This window comes from Musa acuminata, chromosome BXJ2-10 (assembly GCF_036884655.1).
Source record: "Musa acuminata AAA Group cultivar baxijiao chromosome BXJ2-10, Cavendish_Baxijiao_AAA, whole genome shotgun sequence".
In the NCBI taxonomy this organism is placed as follows: Eukaryota; Viridiplantae; Streptophyta; class Magnoliopsida; order Zingiberales; family Musaceae; genus Musa; species Musa acuminata.
Genome location: NC_088347.1, coordinates 36,163,718 through 36,185,580, shown reverse-complemented (window position 1 = coordinate 36,185,580; position 21,863 = coordinate 36,163,718). Strand labels below are relative to the sequence as shown.

The 21,863-nt window shown below is 40.1% G+C and overlaps 4 protein-coding genes across 4 annotated transcripts; 2 read left to right on the top strand and 2 right to left on the bottom strand.

Moving 5' to 3' along the window:
• Positions 1-586: 586 nt before the first annotated feature.
• On the bottom strand, positions 587-1,171 carry LOC135625819 (CRIB domain-containing protein RIC4-like). The gene is made up of 2 exons (XM_065130906.1): positions 1,015-1,171; positions 587-963 (listed from the first exon to the last, which is right to left on the bottom strand). Exons 1-2 carry the CDS (start codon positions 1,169-1,171, stop codon positions 587-589), a joined length of 534 nt encoding a protein of 177 aa, XP_064986978.1.
• A 1,361-nt stretch (positions 1,172-2,532) lies between these two features.
• LOC135625460 (pentatricopeptide repeat-containing protein At2g33760-like) lies at positions 2,533-4,902 on the bottom strand. The gene has a single exon (XM_065130311.1). It carries the CDS (start codon positions 4,858-4,860, stop codon positions 2,533-2,535), a length of 2,328 nt encoding a protein of 775 aa, XP_064986383.1. The 5' UTR covers positions 4,861-4,902.
• A 201-nt stretch (positions 4,903-5,103) lies between these two features.
• On the top strand, positions 5,104-12,034 carry LOC135625461 (uncharacterized). The gene is made up of 3 exons (XM_065130312.1): positions 5,104-6,212; positions 9,750-10,992; positions 11,103-12,034. The coding sequence occupies exons 1-3, from the start codon at positions 6,138-6,140 to the stop codon at positions 11,585-11,587; spliced, it is 1,803 nt and encodes a 600-aa protein (XP_064986384.1). The 5' UTR covers positions 5,104-6,137; the 3' UTR covers positions 11,588-12,034.
• Positions 12,035-14,556: 2,522 nt separating this feature from the next.
• LOC135625458 (uncharacterized) lies at positions 14,557-19,942 on the top strand. Its single transcript, XM_065130310.1, has 5 exons — positions 14,557-14,687; positions 14,758-14,973; positions 15,058-15,141; positions 15,930-18,185; positions 19,375-19,942. The coding sequence occupies exons 1-5, from the start codon at positions 14,651-14,653 to the stop codon at positions 19,542-19,544; spliced, it is 2,763 nt and encodes a 920-aa protein (XP_064986382.1). The 5' UTR covers positions 14,557-14,650; the 3' UTR covers positions 19,545-19,942.
• Positions 19,943-21,863: the final 1,921 nt, after the last annotated feature.

Below are 21,863 nucleotides of genomic sequence, written 5' to 3'. Positions count from 1 at the left end.
TTGGGTCAAACAAATGGTATTTTGATTCATTTGTTAGTGATTTAGTCTTCTATAACTAAATGTGAGACAGATTGTCTCAACTTTGGACCATTCCACATGACGACCCATGCTCATTTTCATTGTGATCCATTTCTTTCATATTTGCATCAGTGATTGACATATATGATGGCACTAAAATTTCAAATCCTTCCAATCATTTAGATCCTGTAAGAATAATCTTATGACTGTGATTGTTGGGGAGATCCAATTAGCCAAGGAGGAAATTGATCGCATCATTGAAACCAATCTATCAGATGACCTGTGATTCTACTTTCTATCTAAGTTTGATTCATCATACAAGACCAATAGTTGTCGCATCCAATCAAGAACAGGTCTTCTTTAACCTTTTAATCTCAACAGTATGTATATAGATATATATGTTATATACCACAATATAAAATCACATTGGTGGGCAGTCAAAGAAGTGGCATGATGAGTGGGTTTGTGGTTACAAACTCAAATTTGCATCTTCGGACCAGAAAATATGTAATAGGTTGTCATGTCACGCAAGATATGCAAGTTCACATGGCCCTCCTCTCGATCACCATCACTGTGGCCAAGACGCACGGGGACCGTAGGGTGGAGGGGCTCCAGCCTGTGCAGCCACGGCTAGCTCATACTGCTGCATTGGGGAGGGGAGGGGCAGCAACTCGGGGGCTCTGTCCCAGTTCTTGTTGCTGCTCATGCTGCTGTTGAATCCATCACATCCTATGTGGGCCACATGTTGCACATCTGTTGGGAACCCAATCTCCATCTCCACCTCTTCATCCTCTTCCTTGTACAACACAACAACATGTTGGGACAAGCTCTTGAAGCTCTTGACTAGCTTCTGAATCCCTGCAGAGATGTTGGGCTTTGGAAAGGCAAGGACAGCAGATGAGTTCTTGACTTCTACAGTAGACTGCCGCCTGTCACCATCTCCACCTTCAAAAACAACAGTTATATGAAGACACGACCATCAGGATCATAGCATACCAACTAGGAAGAAGAAAAGAATGTTACTCGGTGTGTTTGGGGCTCCATCCCTCTGTGCTCTCTTGGGTTGGTTTTCGTAGACTGCAACACTAGACTCAGAGACACAGCCGACGGAGAAGGGAAGGAGGATGAACCTATCAATCCGCCGGTCTCTCATTGCCTCATAAATGAGAGAGAGAGAGAGAGAGAGAGAGGGTGGTTATGAGAATGAAGAGAATGAAGCTCAGGTGGATTTGTTATATTGGGTTTGGTGCAGAGGCTTTGTTGGCAAGCATGAATGATTTGAGATCGAGGAGTCACCCAAGTTTGGTGTGCATCATGGAGTGAGTTGAGTTGGTTCAGAGATACCTACAGCTAGAGTTGCAATTTGTAGGGCCACCCAGCTTCCTTCGTGTGTTGGGAACCGTATCCGCCTCAGCCGCCTGTCATCCTGTGAGCAATTGCAGCTTTCACCTCCCTTGATGGCCAAGAACTTGCTTGCTGCTTTCCTTTCCTTCCCTGAACACCAAGTACCAACCAACACCAAATCAAGGATTCTGACTGCAAGATTAAACAGCAGAAAACATATAAGAACAGGGCCAAGTTCTTTTCAGGTAGTCCAACATCTTTCGGGATCAATGTCAGCATCATGAGCAATTACTACTTTAATTAAGATTTTTGCTGTCAATAAAGTGCAGGACGTGTTGCATTGTGGTGATAAAAATAGAAACTATCTTGTGACACCATATCCACAATCTAATGTAAGATTCCAGGGCCCAATAACATGGGTATCCAGACAAACTAATGACAGTTACCACCAAAAGCATTCTTGTCATTTGTAGACTCCAGTATCCCCCTCTTGCGGTCCTTTGAAGCACACTAGATCTTCCCAGATCTTAGCTTTGCTTTCAGGGACAACAGTTTTCCCTTTGGACCTCTATGGCATTTGACATATTCCTCAAGACAAGTGAAATACTAACTTACAACTTAAGCATGTGAGAATGGCTTCTTTGAGGGGTCTTTCCTTTCAACTGGCATTTGAGTGTTCTGTTCTTTGGATACGAAAGCTAAGACCCAAAATCATACAGGAATTTGAGGTAAATATGTACTGTCTTCTTTAGATCATTGACAATTTACTGTAAGCAGACCACAAAGATGGACTTATCTGCAAGTGAATGTGTTAATAGCTCAGGTAAGCAACTTTTATACTAGTATAATTGAGTAATAATCCTGCAAAACATGTGGATTGACATCTAGCATGTGTCCTACCATAATCGAAATAATTGTTGATGATGCATAATAAAACAGCAACAAAATTTTCACACTTTCATAGTCACCAAATATATGCAAATGCCAACTTAGCTAGAAAGTAATAAATCTAACTGCATGGCAAAACATTGAGCATTTTGCTTGATATTTCCATTAATTTTTTTTTTTGTAGTTTCCGAAGTATTTACCTCGATGCTGGTTTTGGAGGCCATGCAAGTTGTTAGAATTGATAGGCGAAGTGAATGGGTGCTCCATCATTTTCAACTCCATTCACCAGTAATCCCCACATGAGCACTTCCCATTGCTAAAATGATGGAACCTATATGCATCTCTGAGGATTATTTCCCTGCATGTAGCCTGACTAATATATTTGATAGCTTCATGACAGTCTGCACAAACACGTAGATTTTTCATAACCCTAATAGGTATTCCTTTTGGAGTACTCATGATCCCATAAGCAACAGCAAGCTTCTCACTGTGAAAGTTCAGGATGGATTCTCTCTGTTCTTCCTCCACATCATGAAGAACCAAATCTGTTCTACTGGCATATCCCATTTCCTTCAGTCTCCCAATCAAGCTCTCCAAGTATGAGTATATCTCAGCTGCTTCAGGATGTGACTTGTCTCCTACAATAAATGTATGTACCTTGTTCCTTATCTGAATCCAAGATTGCCCCGGCCTTTTTCTCACACCTTTTTCGTGCATCATCCTCCTAAGTTTTGAGGCCTCCTCCCATTTCCTTCTGGAAGCATGCATATTAGATAGCAAAATGTAGTGGCCAGAGTCACAAGGTTCAAGTTGAACTAGTTGCTCAGAGATCCAAGACGCCATTTCCACATCATTATGAACTCGACAAGCTGATAACAGTGCTGTCCACACAACAGGATAATTGCTGATGCCTTTTTCATGTATGAAATCCTTTGCCCTGTCGAGTAAACCAGCTCGACCGAGGAGATCAACCATACATGTATAGTGCTCGACGCTCGGAGCTATGCCGTGATCCTCTTGCATTGATTTAAAGTATGCATGGCCTTTCCCAACCAGTCCGGTATGGGCACAAGCTGATAAAACATGCACAAAGCTTATCTCGTTTGGAACAATCTTCTCCTCTGACATCTGTTCGAACAGATGAATAGCCTCTGCCGCCCGACCATGTGAAGCGTAAGAACCGATGATTGAAGTCCACAGTACAACGTTGGTGACACGAGAGTTGTCAAAAGCTTTTCGGGCGTCCTCCAAGCTGCCACACTTTGCATACATATCAGTGATTGCAGATGAGAGGAAAACATCATACACATGGCCTAGTTTTTCAACACAGCAGTGTACCTGCTTGCCTTGCTCTAGGATCCCGGCATCAGAACACGCTGCAGCGGCACTGGTTAGAGTGAACTGATCCACCTTCACCCCTTGCTGAAACATGTCGCGTAGCAGCTCCAGAGCTCCTTCGCCCATGCCATTTTGGACATACCCAGCAACCATGGCACTGAAGGAAATGCTTTCTGTCACTGTTCCATCTGTATGTTCTGATGAGCCACTGAAAACGAAGGACGAGGCGTGCATATCCCCACATTTAGAGTACATATCTATCAGTGAACTTCTGACGAACACATCGCCTACATGCCCAGTTCTTAGTATCTGACAGTGAAGCTGCTTCCCCAAATCCAGCATAGTTAATCTACTGGCTATCACCAAAGCCGTGGAAAAGGTAAACTGATTGAACCGAGGTCCCATATCCACCATTGTATGGAGAATTTGAAGGGCTATTGCATGAAGACCATGTTCCATTTGCCCACTAATGATCGTATTCCAACTTGATACGTCCTGATAGGGTGATGTCCTAAACAACTCCATCGATCCATCGATATCACCCTGACGCAGGTACGCGCCGATCATAATATTCCATGAGATCGCATCCTTCTCGTTCATCGTTCGGAAAAGATTCTTCGTGCATGCAAAGGCACCACATTTTGCATAGAAATCGAGGATTGAGTTGAGCAAGACAACGTCGAACTCAGTCCCGTTTCTTAGAACCCATCCATGGACGCTCTTGCCCGCTCCAGGATCACCACAACCCACGCAGCACTTCAGAACACAAGACAGGGTAAAGCGGTTCGGCAGAGGCCCCTCGGCGATCATCGCGGCGAACATCTCTAGCCCCTCCCGATACTGCCCGGCCCGAGCGCGGCCAGAGATCAGAAGGGTCCACGCGAGCACATCTCTCTCGCGGATTTCGTCGAACAGCTTGCCCGCGAGGTCCACACAGCCGCACCTGCAATAGAGGCTGAGAAGGCCGGTGCGCACTCGGTCGTCCTGGCCGAGACCGGCCTTGACTGCAACCGAGTGGAGGAGGCCAGCGTCGAGGAGCGACTTAACGGATCTTGAGGAGGCCCTGAGAAAGCGGACGAAGGCTGAGGTAGCGTCTTCCGGAGAAGGCTGCGGAGAAGACGGGAAGACAGGAGTCGGAAAGGATGCATTGCCTGTGAGCGAGAAGGGAAGTGGGGATGGAAGAGGGAGGGAGGCGATGGGGCGGCGGAGGAGGCGCGGCGAATTCGAGAAGCCGGTCAGAGTCGCCGGGCCAGCAATCGTACTTGGCAGCATGCGGAGTCTTAAGGAGTTGGAAGAAGCTAACTACGAACTCGTTATATATGTGTACATAATACAGTATACACGATGTATATTATCTCTCTTATTTAACATATATATATATATATATATATATATACATGTTACAGGTTTTAAGATCCGGATAAAAAGATCCGACCCGTTAAACCAAACTCCTGCGTTATTTACTATCGATTACCCCAACGGGAGCGGTCTATAAATAACTCTCTCCAGCCTCCTTTTCCTCTTTCTTTTCCCCTTTGTGGTTTGATCAAGGGAAGGAAACGAAGGAGCCGCAGCCTCCACGATCCGTCTCTTTTAAGTAACGAAGAAGAGAGAGAGCAAACCCTCGTTTACTCCCCTCTGTAGATGATTCTGTGATCGATCCATATATGTACCTGACGTGAGACGAACGCGATTGGATCTTCTTGCACCCCCGCTGTTAATCCCTCATCGGAATCTTTCTCCGTCGAAAACCGCGAAATTTCAGTGGTTTTCCGGTCAAGATTGGTCCGTTTCTGCCCGTTCTTGGTTCCATCCTTCGCTTTCATGGACCTTCTTTGAATCCTGAGAAGTTCCCTCTTTTTCGGTTTCTTCTTTTCCGGATTTGGAGCTCGTCCTCTTTGCCTTGGTTGGCGATTGAGGATTTAGGTTTAGGGATAGGAGGGCAGGACTAGAGACGCCTTCTGTAGTGTTCTGGAGATTGGTTTTAGGGTTCCTGTGGCGTGGGTCTTTTCGGCTGCTGAAGCGTTGGTGTTGCTTGTTGGGGGTCGCCTCCCTGTTGAGACAAAAAAAAGGTCATGTTTTTATCTCGAATTGTGATGATTTAAGGGGCCTGGCTTTGGTCACGGGTTGAGACATGGAAGAGGACTGCGCTTTAAGATTCAGGTCGATTGTTTCACGCCGATTCCAGTAGATTGGTTCATCGATTTCTGCAGCGTGTCGTGTGTGTTTGGTGGCGGGCAATGCTGTTCTAGGATGGGGTGATCTTGATTCTTTCCGGTGTTTGTGATCTTTATCTTAATTCCTTTTTGGTACGAGTGTTGACGGAGTCTATTAGGTATAGATTGTTTTACATCCATTTCGTAGAATTTTCTGGTTTCCTTGAGTGATTGGTGGTGGTAGTTTGTGTTCAGAGCAATGAAGTGGTTCTGAATCTGGAAATGTGTGTGAGGACATGGTGCAGAGGCAGGAGTATTGGTGGTGGTCCGTTCCCATACTGGAACAGTTGTTCTGGATGCTAGTATTTCTAGTCAACCAACACTCACCGTGCAATGTCTCGCTGCTTCCCCTATCCTCCACCAGGATTTGAAAAGAAGACGAACGACCACGTAGGCTTACTAGCTGAGGTGCCTCTCTTGTAAGCTCATATGAAGATGCTCGCTTTCATTCACTCAATTCTGTTGGATTTATAGTTTTGTGCACCTTGCATTCGGTAGTTGCTAAATTAGATTAGGAAATATTTTGAGTATTGTTGTGGTAAAACCCGTTCTTTTGTGTATCAACTGATCTTGTTCTTTGTGGCTGTAGCTAACATGCTGAATTGATCCTATGAGGCAAGGTTCTGTTTCAGTATCTTTTTTTAATCTTCTTGGGATTGATAACCACAAGCTGCTCCTTTTTACTGAACTGAACCCTCCTAAATTAAGACGGGAAATATAAATTTCATCTCATGTGTGCTTTTTGTCTCATTTGAGTTATTATTATGAAACCATACTCTGGAATGTAAAGGAAAAATATGTTGATCAATTATTTTGAGTGCAACTTGGATAATTGTAGGCTTCTGTCTTGACAGTGCAAAAATTACATAAACAATTAAAATTTACTGCATTATTGAATTGAATGAACTCCAGAACTCCATACAATTAGTTTGTCTTTGAGTTTACTTTTGATGTCATTTGTGCTTTTCATTCAACTAAGAGACTAATAGATTATTTAAAGTTACATGTGAGTATATTGCATCTGCCCATGGACTTATAGCCTTAGTTATGATATTTCGTCCATAACAATGCAAGGATGTATCTCTCAAGTCTCAATTATGTACCATGACAACTTCTTTTCTTTAAATCCCATTTACTGTAGTCAGGTTCTAGTGACGGTATGATTTAGCACTCACACTAGAGAAAATCATATATTACATTGTCTTGATGGGTGAAGCACCACCATTCAGCTCTCTCAAATGAATGCTTATTACTACAATCGCATATTTGTGGCTTCCTGATTCATTGTCTGTTAATCACTAATTTTGCCAATGTTAAAATGCCTGTTATATAATAGATCTTCCGTACACCCAGTGCATATCACAGCACCTTGTGCTATTCCACCATTTCACTTCTGATGTTTTTATTCTCCCATTGACCAGTGACATGACATTGTCTGCTGGTACAGAGAGTGGTGAAGAAGGCATCTCCCATTGTAATAATAGAGATGCATGTCTTGACATTTGATATAAAAAAGAGAAAAAACGATTCTGATGTTTTTGCTTCATGCTGGAGATCCTAGGCATATTACTATATGAAAAGGATGTATGTAGAATTCTTGATGGTTTCTCGTTCACTCTGATGTATCAATTTATGAAATTGAGTCTCCTGATTTCTCATGGACATGATCATAGGGTTATTGGCACAAAGCCTTTATAAATGAGCTGGTAGTGGGTCCTATTTACCAAAAATCTTAAATTTATGGTGCCAGAGCTGCTTTGAGTTCACTTGAATCATGTTCCAGTCTGTGCTATCCAGAGATGTTCTTATCTTTAATGTGTTAGAATAGGTGTTTCTAACTTGTAGCACCAGTCAGCAAGAACCATAGTACAGGAATGGATGTTAGATTCCAAGCAGATTCTCTGGTGGGGATTATGCTCTATACAGGAAATTCTTGCTGCTAGAAAACAACAAACATTATGGTTGTGCATTGTTTAAAATTTTAAACACATCCTGTCTTCTTGGATGATGCTTTCTCCTGATGTTACTTAAGGAGATGGAATGAAAAAAGCTATGAAGATGTCTTTTTTGGAATATTTTAATGCGACCACTCAATTTGCTCATGTCGGAGGCCTGTGTTGCAGAAAAAATGACTGTTTAGAAATTACTAGCTATTGGGAAGTGCCAAGAAAATATCTCAATGTTATTAATAATCATTTGTAAGTTAAGCCTTTTACATAAAAATAAATGAAAATTAATATACCCGAAAATAATAAAAATCATGATTATTAGTTTGAACGCCAAAAAAATTGAACAGGTTGATTTGAACATGGTCAGCCTGACCTACAGGGATTTGCTATCCATATTTCTTCCAGTCATGACATGGACTATCAATTTCGGTGGTACAAGAATGACGTTATGTGCTTGGCTCCCTTTTTTTGATATCAAGCTTTGTATGTGGAGCATTACTAAACCTTCTTGGCATCTAATTATGATTATTATTGTTGTCTACATTATTAAATAGAGCTATTAAATCCTTATAATGGAGTTTTATTGTAAGGATGTATCAGTTCTTTATAATTTTAGGCAATTTCACATATGATTTTCTAGGTACTATGCCATCTTCTGAATTATCAACAAAAACAAGCTATAAATTTGAGACTTGGTGTTGTAATCAGAAAACTTGTAGGTACTTTGTGATGCACCAATGTTCTATCTTGTGTCAATTATGTCAATTTAGTGGCTATTTTCTCAAGCTATTTGAAATTTGACCATCTTTTTATCTCGGTTTAGTTTGTCTTCACTGTAGGGTTGTTTTTATGGTTTGGAATTTTTGCATTTTTTTCCAGGTGTATGCGGTTTTAATATTCACCAGTTTTCCATGGATTTATGATCATTAGTTGTTTTTGAAGAAAAGCAAAAATAAAAAGATTGTTAATATAACTAGGCTAAGTACCAGTTGTTGACCAACAAACTACTAAATTCTTGACATCATACATGTCCTATCTGACAGAATTTGTCATTCCCATTGTATTTCATTTTCCATTATCGAACTCTTTCTTTCCTTTATTATTCATCTACCTAATAGGAATAGAATGGATACCTAACTTCTCATGTTGCTTTCTTGCTTGTTTCTTCTGTTTTTGGTTGAAAAATAAATCAATCCAATCCATGCAATGCAGTTTTGGCACTAACTCTTGATGCCAATCATGACCATTGGTGATGTCTACCAAAAAGAGATTGCTTAAATATATGCTTCTAGCCTTGTTACCTGCAATCGTTTTCAACTGTTTCGTTTGCTAATTTTGTTTGTTCAATAAATAATTTTTTTTAATGTAGTTATGACATTCAGACGTCTAAATTTACCTGTTAGAGGTTTCTAGGGTTTGGATTGCAGTAATTTTGCATCTTCTAAGTTCTGTGTTATCCATTAAATTAAAGTGCTTACTGATTCATCTAGAAACCCAATGTATATGTTAGTGGAAAATCTTGATGGGCACAAGCTTGTGGTATGTACCAAACTTGTCCATATTAGGAGTATACTAGGTTATACAGTCTACATTGAATGGTGTATTCACTTTCTGATGCTTCAGTTTGTTTATTGAAGTGTTCATTGTGCTTTATTTTTGTGGTAAGGCTCAGTGATGGCTATCTTGATTAACGATTAATCTGTTGTCGGGGGAGTTCTCGTCTTGGTTGCTCTACTCTTCGGTTGCTGTTTTAGCTTTGTTCTAGCTTATGCCTATCTGGATACTGGCATTCAAAATTTTATCACTTGTCTGAAGCTAACTTTTTATTTGTTGAAATATTCGATGACAATTTTTAAAGTGAAGCCTAGATTTCTCATGTGGCTTACATGTTGGTAATTGATGTCTTCTTAATACTGTTGTTAGATCACTTTTGGTGAGCATCCAAAGCTCAGAGAGAATTTTTTTTTGACCTTTGTGGTTAATTTTTGACTCTCAGGAGAAGCACAGAAAGAAGCATAAAAAGGAGAAGAGGGACAAAGAAAAGAGAGAAGGCAAAGAGAAAAAAGACAAAGATCGAATTAAAGATAAACACAAGGAGGAAAAAGATCGAAAAGGAAAGCAGAAAGACAAGAAGAAGGATGAGGGCACGGATAAGAGCAGGATACCATATGATAGGTCTGACAAAAAGATCGTCTCTCTCCATGAAGACACATTTGGAGAGTGCAGCCAGAAGAGTGAGGAAATTAAACATTATAGATTTACTGAGGAGTTGGACAGGAGGATCAAAGATGAAGAGAAGGTGGCAACAAATAGAAAGATTGAGAACTTCAGTAATCCAATTGCAAAAGGCATTGGTAGCTTGGGTGCTGCTGCATTGGTTAAGGAAAGAGCTGCGAGTGATAAAACCATTCCACCTTCCATGGGTGCTTCACAAAGGAGAAATGATGGTTTGGAAAGACCAGCTGGCAAATATATTGTTTCAACTCAAAGAAGAAATGAGGGGCTGGTTTCTGCAGGTGCGGTGCCGAAGGAAAGAACTACAAGTGACAAGTTGGTCCCAGAAGTTGCTAGCACAGGGCAACGAGGGAATGGTGGTAGGGCATTACCAGTGGAGAAACCAGTTGGTTCTGTTCAAAGAAGATTTGAGGACCCATCCCCTGCAAATTGTTTGGAAAATGATAATTACAAGAGTAACGAAGTTGCCTCATGTTCTAGTAGTGTGGTGCGGAGAACAACTAATGGAATGGGCCGACAAGCACAAATCTTTTCCACTAATAAAAATGTTGACTCTATTGGCCTTGCAACTAAGATGGATGACCGAAGAGAATCTAACAAAATCATTCAAAACCATGACCTTATGGAGCAAAGAAGAATTGATGGGATGGACCGATCAGTGGAGAAGGGTGCAGACAACAGGACGGAGGAGGGGAAAGCGAAGAATAAGGAGAGGGAAGCTGATGATAGGAAAGAAGAGAGACACAGGGATGGGGATCATGATCAGAAGAAGATCAAGGATAAAGATACACATAAAGGGAAAAAGAAAGAAAAGGCGAAAATAAAAGAGAGAGGCGAACAGAAACATAAAAAACAAAATGAGCCCCAAGATGGCAGGAAGAAGGATCAGTTAGATAGTCACAATCTAGAGCCTTTAGCCCCTCAGACAGATGATGCAAAGAATTACCTTATCAATGACAATGTCAAGAAGAGAAAGGAAATTCATACAAATGGCTTTCACAACGGTAAGTTATCTAATGTTCCTTTCTGTTATCCTGCAGGCAGCCTTAGTTACTTTGGTGTTATAAACTTCATCTGTTTGGTTTATGGTACTACGTTTGCCATGACATTGCAGAGAATAATTTGCTACCTAACAAGTTTCCGAGAGCAAACACTTCCTCTCACCTTTGTGAAGAGAATGGGTGGGCACCGGATTCGTCCCATGTTGCTACAGCATACCCTTCAGTAAAACCTGAAGCCATAAACACCATGCTCATAGGAAAACCTGTAGATATTAAGGAACAGATAAAAAATGGTATCACAAAAGTTCAGCCATCATCCATTGGCTTTACGCAAACGGTTGCTGCAGAAAGTGGTGCAACTAGTAAAATTTGTACAAGTCCTCACCCGGATTCCATGTATCTCAACCAACTATACTCCATTCCCAAAGTGGATGAATGGCCTGAGCATGACGACCAAGAGTGGCTTTTCAGCAGTTGTCACCATCTGCAACAGCCAAAACCGAAGCTGGAGACCAATGAAGAACCCCAGGTTTGGTCTGAGGCATTAAGAATCAAGTCAGAGGATGTTGTTGCCCTGCCTTATGTCATTCCTTTCTGATACCAGATATTCTCATTATACTTGAAGTGCCTGATTTACCTTGGAATATCCGGCAGCATGAACATATAGTTGATTTGTGCATTTTACTGCCTTGGGTTTCCATATGCCTGTTATTTCTGGCATGAGCACAAACTTGTAGTTTGAACGTACTGGTATCCTTGCCTGGGCCAAACGATATGGGTCACTGCTCTTGGCATATCCAAAGTGGGATGGCTCTCGACTCGTGGGACTCGATAAACTGGCATTTCATTCATTGAAATCTGAGTTTTGAGTCATTTCCAGTAGAAGCAAGTTAAATAGACTACAGTATTCCAAGTCCATAAACTAGAAGGGAGCTATTGCCAGATCATGGAGTTCTGATCTTGCTGCACTGTGCACAATTTTGATATGTATTGATGTAAATCTTTTCATTAAAGAGAAGCTAATGAAAGAGGCTGTTATCATTCATATATGTGATGGATTTTATCAATGTTTAGTATGATTTTTCTGAAAATATTGTGGCCCCTACCATAATTCTTCTGTTGGCATTCATCAAATGCAAATTGCTGCACTGATTGGAAAAAATGGCTATTCTTTGACTGTGTGTGTGTGTATATATATATATATATATATATATATATATATATATATATAATTTTGGAGCTATAGGTGCAAAAGCTTCTGAAGGCATATACTTATGGACATGTACATGCTTGATTTCCCAAGCATTATTACCATGTTGTATAGCAGTGGCATTATTATATGCTTTCAGGTTATATAGTTTACCAAATTCTACTAAAAATGTTTTCAAGATCTATGCTACTATCTAAACTTCCCTTGGTCTGTATCTTTGCCTTGGTTTCCTAATCTTTCCATGCTGGTCTACAGTTGAATAATCAATAATTTATCTGAATCAAATATGATTCCTCTTTGAAGATACTTGGAGAACATAAAGTCAGGAACAACACAGTCAAGCCTATCAATCACAATGTCACATACTCAATTCTCGAGCATACGAAGATCTACAATAAGTATCCCGATACAAAGAGATGCTGGGATCAGTAGCAACATATGAGCAGAAGAGCAAAAGGAAGATGAGTTTTAATCAATCCATAAGAGAGAGAAAACAAATGAAGCAATGACATTATTGGTCCATGAATTTTGAACCTCTTCTTCGATTCAGGTTGTTGCCCTTCCTGATCAGCAAACAGAGCAACGAGCACCTTTCTCTTCGTCAATTCCAGCCTTCCTGGCTGACAGAAACCATCTATGTCTCACACAGTTTCAGAAAGCACCACTGTCATGTATTAGACAACCGAATAGTGTGATGGGAGCTGAAGATTTTGAATGCTCGGATGAACAATGAAGTTTAGCCCTCCAAAGAATATGTCAACTTGTCCTCCCTCCTTCCTTGGGAACTACTTTGACCTGTTTATCCTTCTCTTGAGGGGGACCCTTCTTGAAACCTGCATCAGTTCTCCTGTAAGGGGAGTAGAGGAAGCAGAAATATCTGGGCACATTCTTCAGTGTGGTTGTCACCATGCTAATTCACAAAGAGAAGAGAGGGGTCCCAAGGCAAGAAAGACACACACATGTGAGTGTCAGTGTCTTATCATAGGCTGTCTCCTGGTCAAAAGATAGGGAGATGAGGGGCTCAATGTTGGGGTCAATCATAGTTTGGTCAAGTGGCATGGATAATGGTTTAAATTCAAGACTGATGGATCTCTTCCAAATATATTACTTAAGGGATTGGATTTCTTATTTGTGATTCTAACTAAGAACATTCCTTCTTAGTAAGAAGAAATGACTGATAGGATTCCATTGTGCTATGTTAGTGGGAATTGACAGAATGGAGAGAGAAATGGATGCTGACATGATTGCTAACATCTTGAACCAGAAGATAATTCCTCTTGTCCAATTTATAGTGATAAGATAAATGGATGTATTAATCGATTGGATCTTCTATTCTTTTTTTATGGTGATTTCATGAGCATAGGTAGGATTGCCAAACTTTTAGAGTGAGAAACTCAGGACAAGCATAGCTGCTTTGGCACCCTATATTAAGAACAAGATAGAAATAAGATTCTTGATGTCTAAGGCCACTAGGAGTCAAACAGGGATTGCAGCCAACCAAGACTGGCAACCTGAGGCATGGATATGAGTCAGTGCAGTAAATCCAAGCATTCATCCATCTTCCCATAATTGCTGGAATTCTTTGTACTTACTTTGCACTGGAAATCTGACACCAATCATGAATCCACTTCAGTGATGAATGATTGATTCTGTGAGCTACTACTGATCTTAGAACCTGTTTGGGATGATTTATACTATGTGTTCTTAGGTTCTTACCAATCTAATACCAATGAATTGTACACTCCAAACTCTTTGATTAGTTCTTACATCTGGTTATCTGTTTCAAATCACCATTTTGATGCATACTTAGATAAAATATGTGTATATTTCTAAAGTTTTCTACTAAGAACACAAAAAGATTTGTCATAAATGTCAAAAATTGAATAATGAAAATTTTGCTACTAACATATATCATGATTCTATCAAAAAAATAATAATCTTAATTATGCTATGAGTCAAACTCATCCTCATTGGCTTACTCGACTGGGAATCATTAAATAGAATCTTTTAATCTATTATCATAGTCTTATCACCCGTCATCAAGCAAATATGACCAGGAAAGGAACGAACTTTACCCATTTTCAATTGACCGGCTGAATCACCCAGGAAGCATTTCTAGGGTGGCGTGGCTTCTCGCGGAACCCCGTGAGACGAGCAACAGGAAAATTCTCCAGGCTGATTCAGCCGAGATCGTAGGGCCTTTTTTAATCGGCGCACGTGGCGACGACCGCGAGGCTGCATCCGTGTTTGATACGGACAGCGACACTTGCCTTTAAACCGTCGGATTAGAGAATCTCGAGATATCGATCTGACCGCTGAATCTAAATCGGACGGTGGGTAATCCTTGATACTGTGAAGTCACCGTGCATCGCCGCTGCGTCTTCGCATTCAATTGCCGTCCCCTCCCCGTCCGAACGCAAGGGAGTAACGACATTGCCGAGATCTTGGAAGATGGAGAGCGACGAGAACCGGACGGGGCCGTCATCAGGTCTTCTTCGCGTTGCGTGGATTCTGCTGGTGTGGTTTGGTGCTTATATTTGGTTGATTCGTTTCTTTAGGGAGTGCGAGCCGTGGAGGTGGTAAAGCGTGCTGCCGGTGCGGGTGGGTGTACCCCAACCCGCACCCCAGCAAGAAGCACCGGAAGGCTCACCGGAAGCACTGCGGCGCTGCGGCGTCGAAGCCGCGCGATGATGCTGCCGATGTTGTCGTGGCCGTGCATGCGAACGATGCGGCTTGTGAGCTGCTGGCGGATGCGGACCCGAGGAAAAAATCTGGTGCTCAGTTTGTGGGTTTTGCGTTTCTTGTCGCTTTCTAGCTCTCTTTTTCGGTTTGGTTACTGGGATTGAGTTGATTTGCAGGAGTGGTGGCGGTGGAGGAATCGAAGCCGGAGAGGGACAGCAGAGAACTGTGTAAAGATGCGATCTTGGAGACGGACACTGCTGGTACATGGACTCCATTGTGATGGTCTTTCATTTCTTTAGTCTTTTTCTTCTGGTTAATTACTTCATGAGATCGATGAATGTGTCTTTTGGGCGGAGACTACGGTTTGTCTTCACCTAGCATTGACCAAATTGGCAGATTCGCTTCGAAGGGACCATACACCGAAAGGGCTGGCTGCTTTAATTTTTCTGAGTGATTATTTTTAGTGTTCTTTGGTCGTTCTTCTCTTTTCTTGTTATTATTATTATTTTTCTTTTGTTTTCTCTAAATTCATTGAATGGTGAGGACTACCACTATTAGAATTTCAAATCACAATATTCTTGTTTGATGTGTTAGAAAAATGGGATTGTATGATGAATTGAGTTGTCACTAGTGGTCTTCTATGAATGCTTTACTAGTTGGTATAACAATCAATTTTATGTTCTTGAGGAGCTCTGGTCATCTATGAATTACATTACCAGTGGCTTCATGTCCAACGAATGTTTCAGTTGACACGACGAAAGTGAAAATTAAAAGGCTACTGACAAAAGTAAATTACAAGAGTGCTCATTCGAGGCTGCTTATTGTTCTTGCTTGTCCTTCCTTATTGCTTGTCATTTTGTTCTTTTGATATTTGGTTTTCGTATGTGGACAGAAAACCCTTCTTGTTATTTTTGGTCATTTTCTTCTGGTGTCTATTAGATATCAGGACTGGACTTATACATGTTGACTTGTTTATCTTCTGCCATGGAGGATGGAATATTTCCACCAAAATCCGTGCGCTCCTTATTAAATCCATCTTTACCTGCAGATAAGTCTTCCAATTCATGTGCTTTTTGTCATGGCAACAAGGTTCAGAGTTCTGATGTGGAATTCACTGCAAGTCAGCTGGATTGCTCGACTCACTTTCAAAATCATTCAGTCTCATGTGGAGTCGATATGATTTGCACTGCTGATGATACAAAAGGTTCTTCTTACTTCCCTTTAACCAAAGGATCTTCCCTGGATGCTTCAAAGGAGGAAATGGGTTGTGCTACAGTTCAATATGCAGTGGAGAGTGCTACCGTTGCAAATGATAAAAACATTGGAAACCATATAGAGAATAAGTTAGATGCAGACATTCCTAAAGCACTGATCCTACCTCATGATTCTTCCATCAATTTCTCTTCAACTGACTCTGAGTTACAGAATAAAGATAAATACATGGAGATCAGTGTAACTGTAGATCGAGTAAATACAGTAACCACACTGATGTCTGGTCTTCCACATGAGGTTTCTGAAAATACAATGGAACCTGAACCAATCAACTGCATTGCTCAAGATAGGATGACTGATGTTGCAGGACAAATGTGTCAAGTTCAACTATCTTCCGAGGGTGGACGATGCACTTTGGAAATTAATGCTGGTGAGCCTTTTGAAATTTCTGCTCATTCCTCTGGATGTGAGTATCAACTTGGCAAACCTGCTAACTCTTTGGCAAATGAAAATGAGCTGGAGGATTTGTTTATTTCAGAAGTGGCATCAACCACACTTCTCGTGGAAGCTTCTGACATGAAGCCTGGGTCTCCTGAAGATTGTGGGTTGGTGGGGGCTGCTGTCACCACTATTTGTGCAAACTCTCAAGTAGGAAATGAGTTAGGTGAACGCATAATAAATGATGTTCCCAAAGTAGTTCCATCTGAGTTGTTAGTGGTAGAATTTGATAAGAGCGTTGATAATTTTCTTTCAACCTTGCCATTTAACAAAGAATTTTCTCTCCACATAGAAAAACTTAATGCAGTTGAAAACAATGGGTCAATTGATGATCAAGATGACATGTCCCAGTTGGTCAATATATTTGAATGTGAGTTTCAATGTCCTGAGGAAGAAACAGATTGGCTTGGAACACATGAACAAGTTGCAATTGCAGGATCACCGGTAGACCAAGCAATGGTTTTAGATAGTTGTGTTACTAGTTCATGTGAAAGTTTTCATTCATCGGCTGGAATTGAAGCACAAAAAATAAATTACCTGACTGAAGGGCAGGATATTTACATATCTTATGAAGGATCCTTAGCTGATAGTTTGGGAGTTTCGGACTCAGGTCTTGCAGTCTCTGGTGTTATCCAATCTAGTATAGCATTTGAAGTAAGTGATAAGAATCAAAATGTGAGCCAAGAAACAACAGAAGTTAACAATTATGTTGTGGTAGAGGAGAAAAAACATGAAATGGGTAAGGAAGAAAGTCTTTACATGGACTCAAAAGAATTAAGTTCTTGTCAAGACCCAAAATATGATTCTCAGTGTAAATGTTATGCCTCAGAATTGATGCCTTCACTTGGAGATGATATTGAAAGGATGGAATTGCAAAACCACAAACATGTCGTAAGCACGACAACCGAGGAGATCAGTTCCAGCTACACAGATAGTATTTCCAATTATTACTTGGATGAGCCAGATCCCCGAGAAGCTACTGAGGGTAGATTCATACAATTTGCTGCTGGTGATGAAACCAATGATCATCCTGAAAGGCAGGCAGAACCTTGTGTCAATGAAGCTATATTCGAGAATGTATTTCTTGTTGAGCATTATGATAAACTGGATCTCCACAAAGATGAAGTTGACAATGTGCAGACATCTGGTTCTCAGCTTAAACAAAAGAATCTTCTTGTGGTAAGAAGTGTTTATCCTCTGAGCAGTGATGAAAATAACCCAGATAACCCATTTGTTACAGATGTTCAGATCCCTAGCATTGACAAAGAAAATAGTTTTGCCAATATACATAATGAACAGCCAAACCCAAATGAACTCGGTGAAGTCGGTTTGTGCCATGATGGAGAAGACCATAAGACTGAGGAATGCTCCACTTCAGAAGATGTGCAATCCATTGTTGGGAAACCTGATTCTGATTCAAGAACCAGTGATACATCTGGAGTTCCTTCCAGCAGCTTTTATCATTCTTCAAAAGAAGAAGATATTTATGTTGAATCCATGCAATGTGCTGAATTATGCACTCGAAAAATAGATGACTCAGCTGATTCAAATGGCCAAAGAGCCAGCACTGAAGCATCATTGGTCTCTGTTTCAGGTTAGACTTTATAAATCTGATATACTATTTCATTTCAGTGATAGGCAGTTCAATCTTGAATTGATTAGACCTCTGTAGTTCACTTATTCTGTTTTACTTGCTATGAAATGTGCATCTAGATGCTCTGGAAAATGGATTTCATTTTTATTTATTTTTTTCAAGCCATAAGGCCCCAAATGTTTCGGGATGGTTACATACATGGATTTCTTAGGGCAGTAGACCAATATGTTAAAAATGAAGAACAAAGAATATATGAATGTTCCATCTATATTCACGCAATAGATGCAACAATCTCCCAGTGATCTTAGGAAAATAGATCTAGATTCGTGGTGCAGCGAAAAATGTAACAGTTGGCACTGGATACATGACATGGGTGTCAATTATCCATGTATCCCAGAAGAATCACCCACAGGATCCTTCAAAAATCAAGGCATGTATTGTCCGGTAGATATAAACATGTTTACAAGTTTTCGAATCACTATAATAAGTGTTTTTCATCTAGTTCCTATGTGATCTGATAAATGGGCTAAAGAGCAATACATTTTCTACCCATTTGGGCCTTGTGCCTCTCCTGTCCTAATAATAATTGGAGAGGTGACATGGACTCAACCTGGGACCTACCAGAAATACCCTTCTATGCCTCTCATGATGGGCAAGATAGTTAAGACAACAGGAAATTATGTTTAGCACTTTTGTTGTGCATATCAAGTATGAGATGTCTAACAAGTTAACAAGGTTATATATGTTGTTTAAAGAACACATTTTGATTGAGCAAACTGTCAAAAAGATCTTTCACTATCAAGAGTCCAAGTCTTTAACATGACAATATAATCTAAAAGTTTACAGTTTCAGGTAATACTGGTTAGGACTTAAAGGATAACACTTGGCTGGAGTTACACTCAAACCAGTTGACTGTTCTGACTCATGATCCATTTGACCATTAGGTTTGGCATTTTAAGGAAGACCATTGACTCGGATATTTTAATCACATCAGTTTGTTGTTGCAGTACAAACTATAGGAGAGCATAATTTGATTGAGATGCCTTTTAAGTATATACTATTCCGTGTATTTTTTTCAAGTAAATTCTATTCCTTATATTTTATACCTTTAAAATACTCAGAATTCATCGTTTCTTAAGGGTCTTTGCCCATTTCAAGAAAAATATTATTTCCACATTTTATGTTGCAGATGGAGCGATTCCATTCCTAAGTTATTCAGCAAAGGGAGAATCCAATTTTGATGGAAAAGCTTCGCCAATTACAGATTCCCAGACCACAAGGGATCTACAAACTTCTGATCCAGCAGCAGGGGCTCTTTTCAAAAGCGATGTTGATAGCAGTGATATGGTCCATCTTTGACAATCCTTGTGGAACCTGGTCGGCGATCTGAACCTAAAGGAAGAAATGGTAATGAAGAAAATGCTGCCAAGGAGCTGAACTGGAATTCTGGAAAACCATATGTTATGTTGAAGAATCTCCTTGCTGAAGCAGACACTGAGAGTGAACAGAAAGTACCCTTTGGCCGAGGCCACAATGCATCATTGACTTCCAAGAGAAGGAATGGTTTGCAAGATGATGGATATTCTCTTAAACCTGCAACATCTAAAGTAGTTTCTGATAAATCTAATGAGCCCTTTGATAATCAAGTAGATCACAGTGAATGGAACTCTCCTGCACGGCTCCCTGTTACCCAGCATGTTAAAAAGAAAGTAAAAGGGAGGCAAGCCTGGGTGCCATTCATTTGTTGTGCATCCATGAACTGAAAACATCTTGTCAGATTGGTGGTGGTTATTGGTTGTTCTCAGGAATGACAGTTCATCTTCTACTTGTGATTGGGACCATGGTCCCCTTGTTAGTCTTCTATGACAATGCGGATATCTTTTGCTTCACATCTTAGAGGATATAAGGTCAAAAAGAAAATATTACAGTTTGTCCTTAAATTTTGGACTTAGATAATGCTGATTTCTTCTTTCCTCTTGTTTTGTAAAATGTTGCTGCTAGTCCTTGCTTTGTCATAATTAGCGTGAAGTTCAACTTTTTTATGCAATAGATGTCAGAGCAAGGCACTCAGTGACTTTTATATGTTGTTGTGATCAAAATATGTTGTATGTTGTATGGATTTCTTTTCGAGGATCAGATATTCCTCATCTGCCATCTGTGTATTCTTTTGTTGGTTGGTTTGCCTCTCATAGATCTGACATGAGAATATCAAATCTTGAGGTCATTCAACCACGATGAGGAGTATTTATCATGTTTGCCTCTTGTAGAACCAGAACCTGAGACCCCCGCTTTGCCGACATTGAGGATGGGGCTGTCGTCGGGCAGGTTCATCATGGCCTCCCCATTGCCTCCTCACTGGATGAGGGATCGAAGTCATCATTCATGGCAGCGACTTGGCTTAGGGTAGAGGTTGCTACCAGAGTTGAGAGAGCGTCCGGCCTTTCCTCACCAGGTGCTTGTTAAATTTACCTTATTTTCATTTTTTTGTGATACATTAGCATGAAATATTATCTGAAGCATGCAGCCAAATGGATTGGCAGCAGGATGGAATTACTTGATACTTAATTTGCAGCAAAGTGAGCATACGGATGGTAGACTGGTTAACTGTGAATAGATATGCATGATAACCATCTGTTCTGTCACAAGAACTTTGTGCTGGGTAAGTGCTACTCAAAACATTACTCCATTTTCGATTTGACAAAGCCTTTTTATGTATTATGGTAGCCTATAAATTGGTAGTGGCCTTTCTTTGAAGAATTATTTCAGTTTGACTGTATTGCTTGAGATCTGAAAAGGGTATATATATATACACACAAAACAGAAAAATTGTTGTTGTGAAATAGGCTAAGTAGGGTCAGTTGTTAGCATGCCATGCTACTTCATGTTAACAGTGCTTTTCCTTTGACTTCTCAAAGGAAAAGTGATTTAATTTGATGGTGGGAACTGTTGCATAAGATTAAAGTGAAAATTAATGCTGGCTACATTAGTGATATTTTTATAAAACTAAGAGTGAGAAAAAAAAAGGGTAGTGCAAGGTTACAATCTAGCTTTTGCAATGCTAAAAGGTAGGAAGGTGGTTACAACTTGGTTCTGATTACAGAAATGCTACTGATGGTACAGAATAGGGAAGTAGAGAGAAAAAGAAGTGTGAGATAAGAAAGATAAGAAAAAAAAAGTACAAGACTAAAGAAGATATAATTTTTATTTAAATTTAAAATAATTTATTAATTGATAAGCTTCATTATTTATAGAGGTTTAGGATGCACAATATAATTAATGAAGGTAATGATTCTCAAGAGTAATCTCCTAGGAAATTAATATGATTTTAAAAATCTAAAATATGATTTTTAGAATACCTAAATAGTAAATGAGTATACTTAATACATAAGAGTGTATTTAATACAAAAGGAGTTTCTAGGTTAGTACTAAGAAAGATCATAAAACTTTTTAATTTTCAACAACACCTCTTAGAATTTTTAGGCCAACTAATTGATGACTTTTTATTGATTTCTTTGCCTAGTATAATTTTTTTAAAAATCCTTTGTAAAGCTAGATGATTCTTTATTATTCACCATTGGTGGAAAAAAAACTTAACCTTGGAGAGTGATCTACAAGGTACTTGTCTAATAAGTCTGATGTAAAGTCACAAAGTTCCTCTAAAGTAATCTAAGTAACATC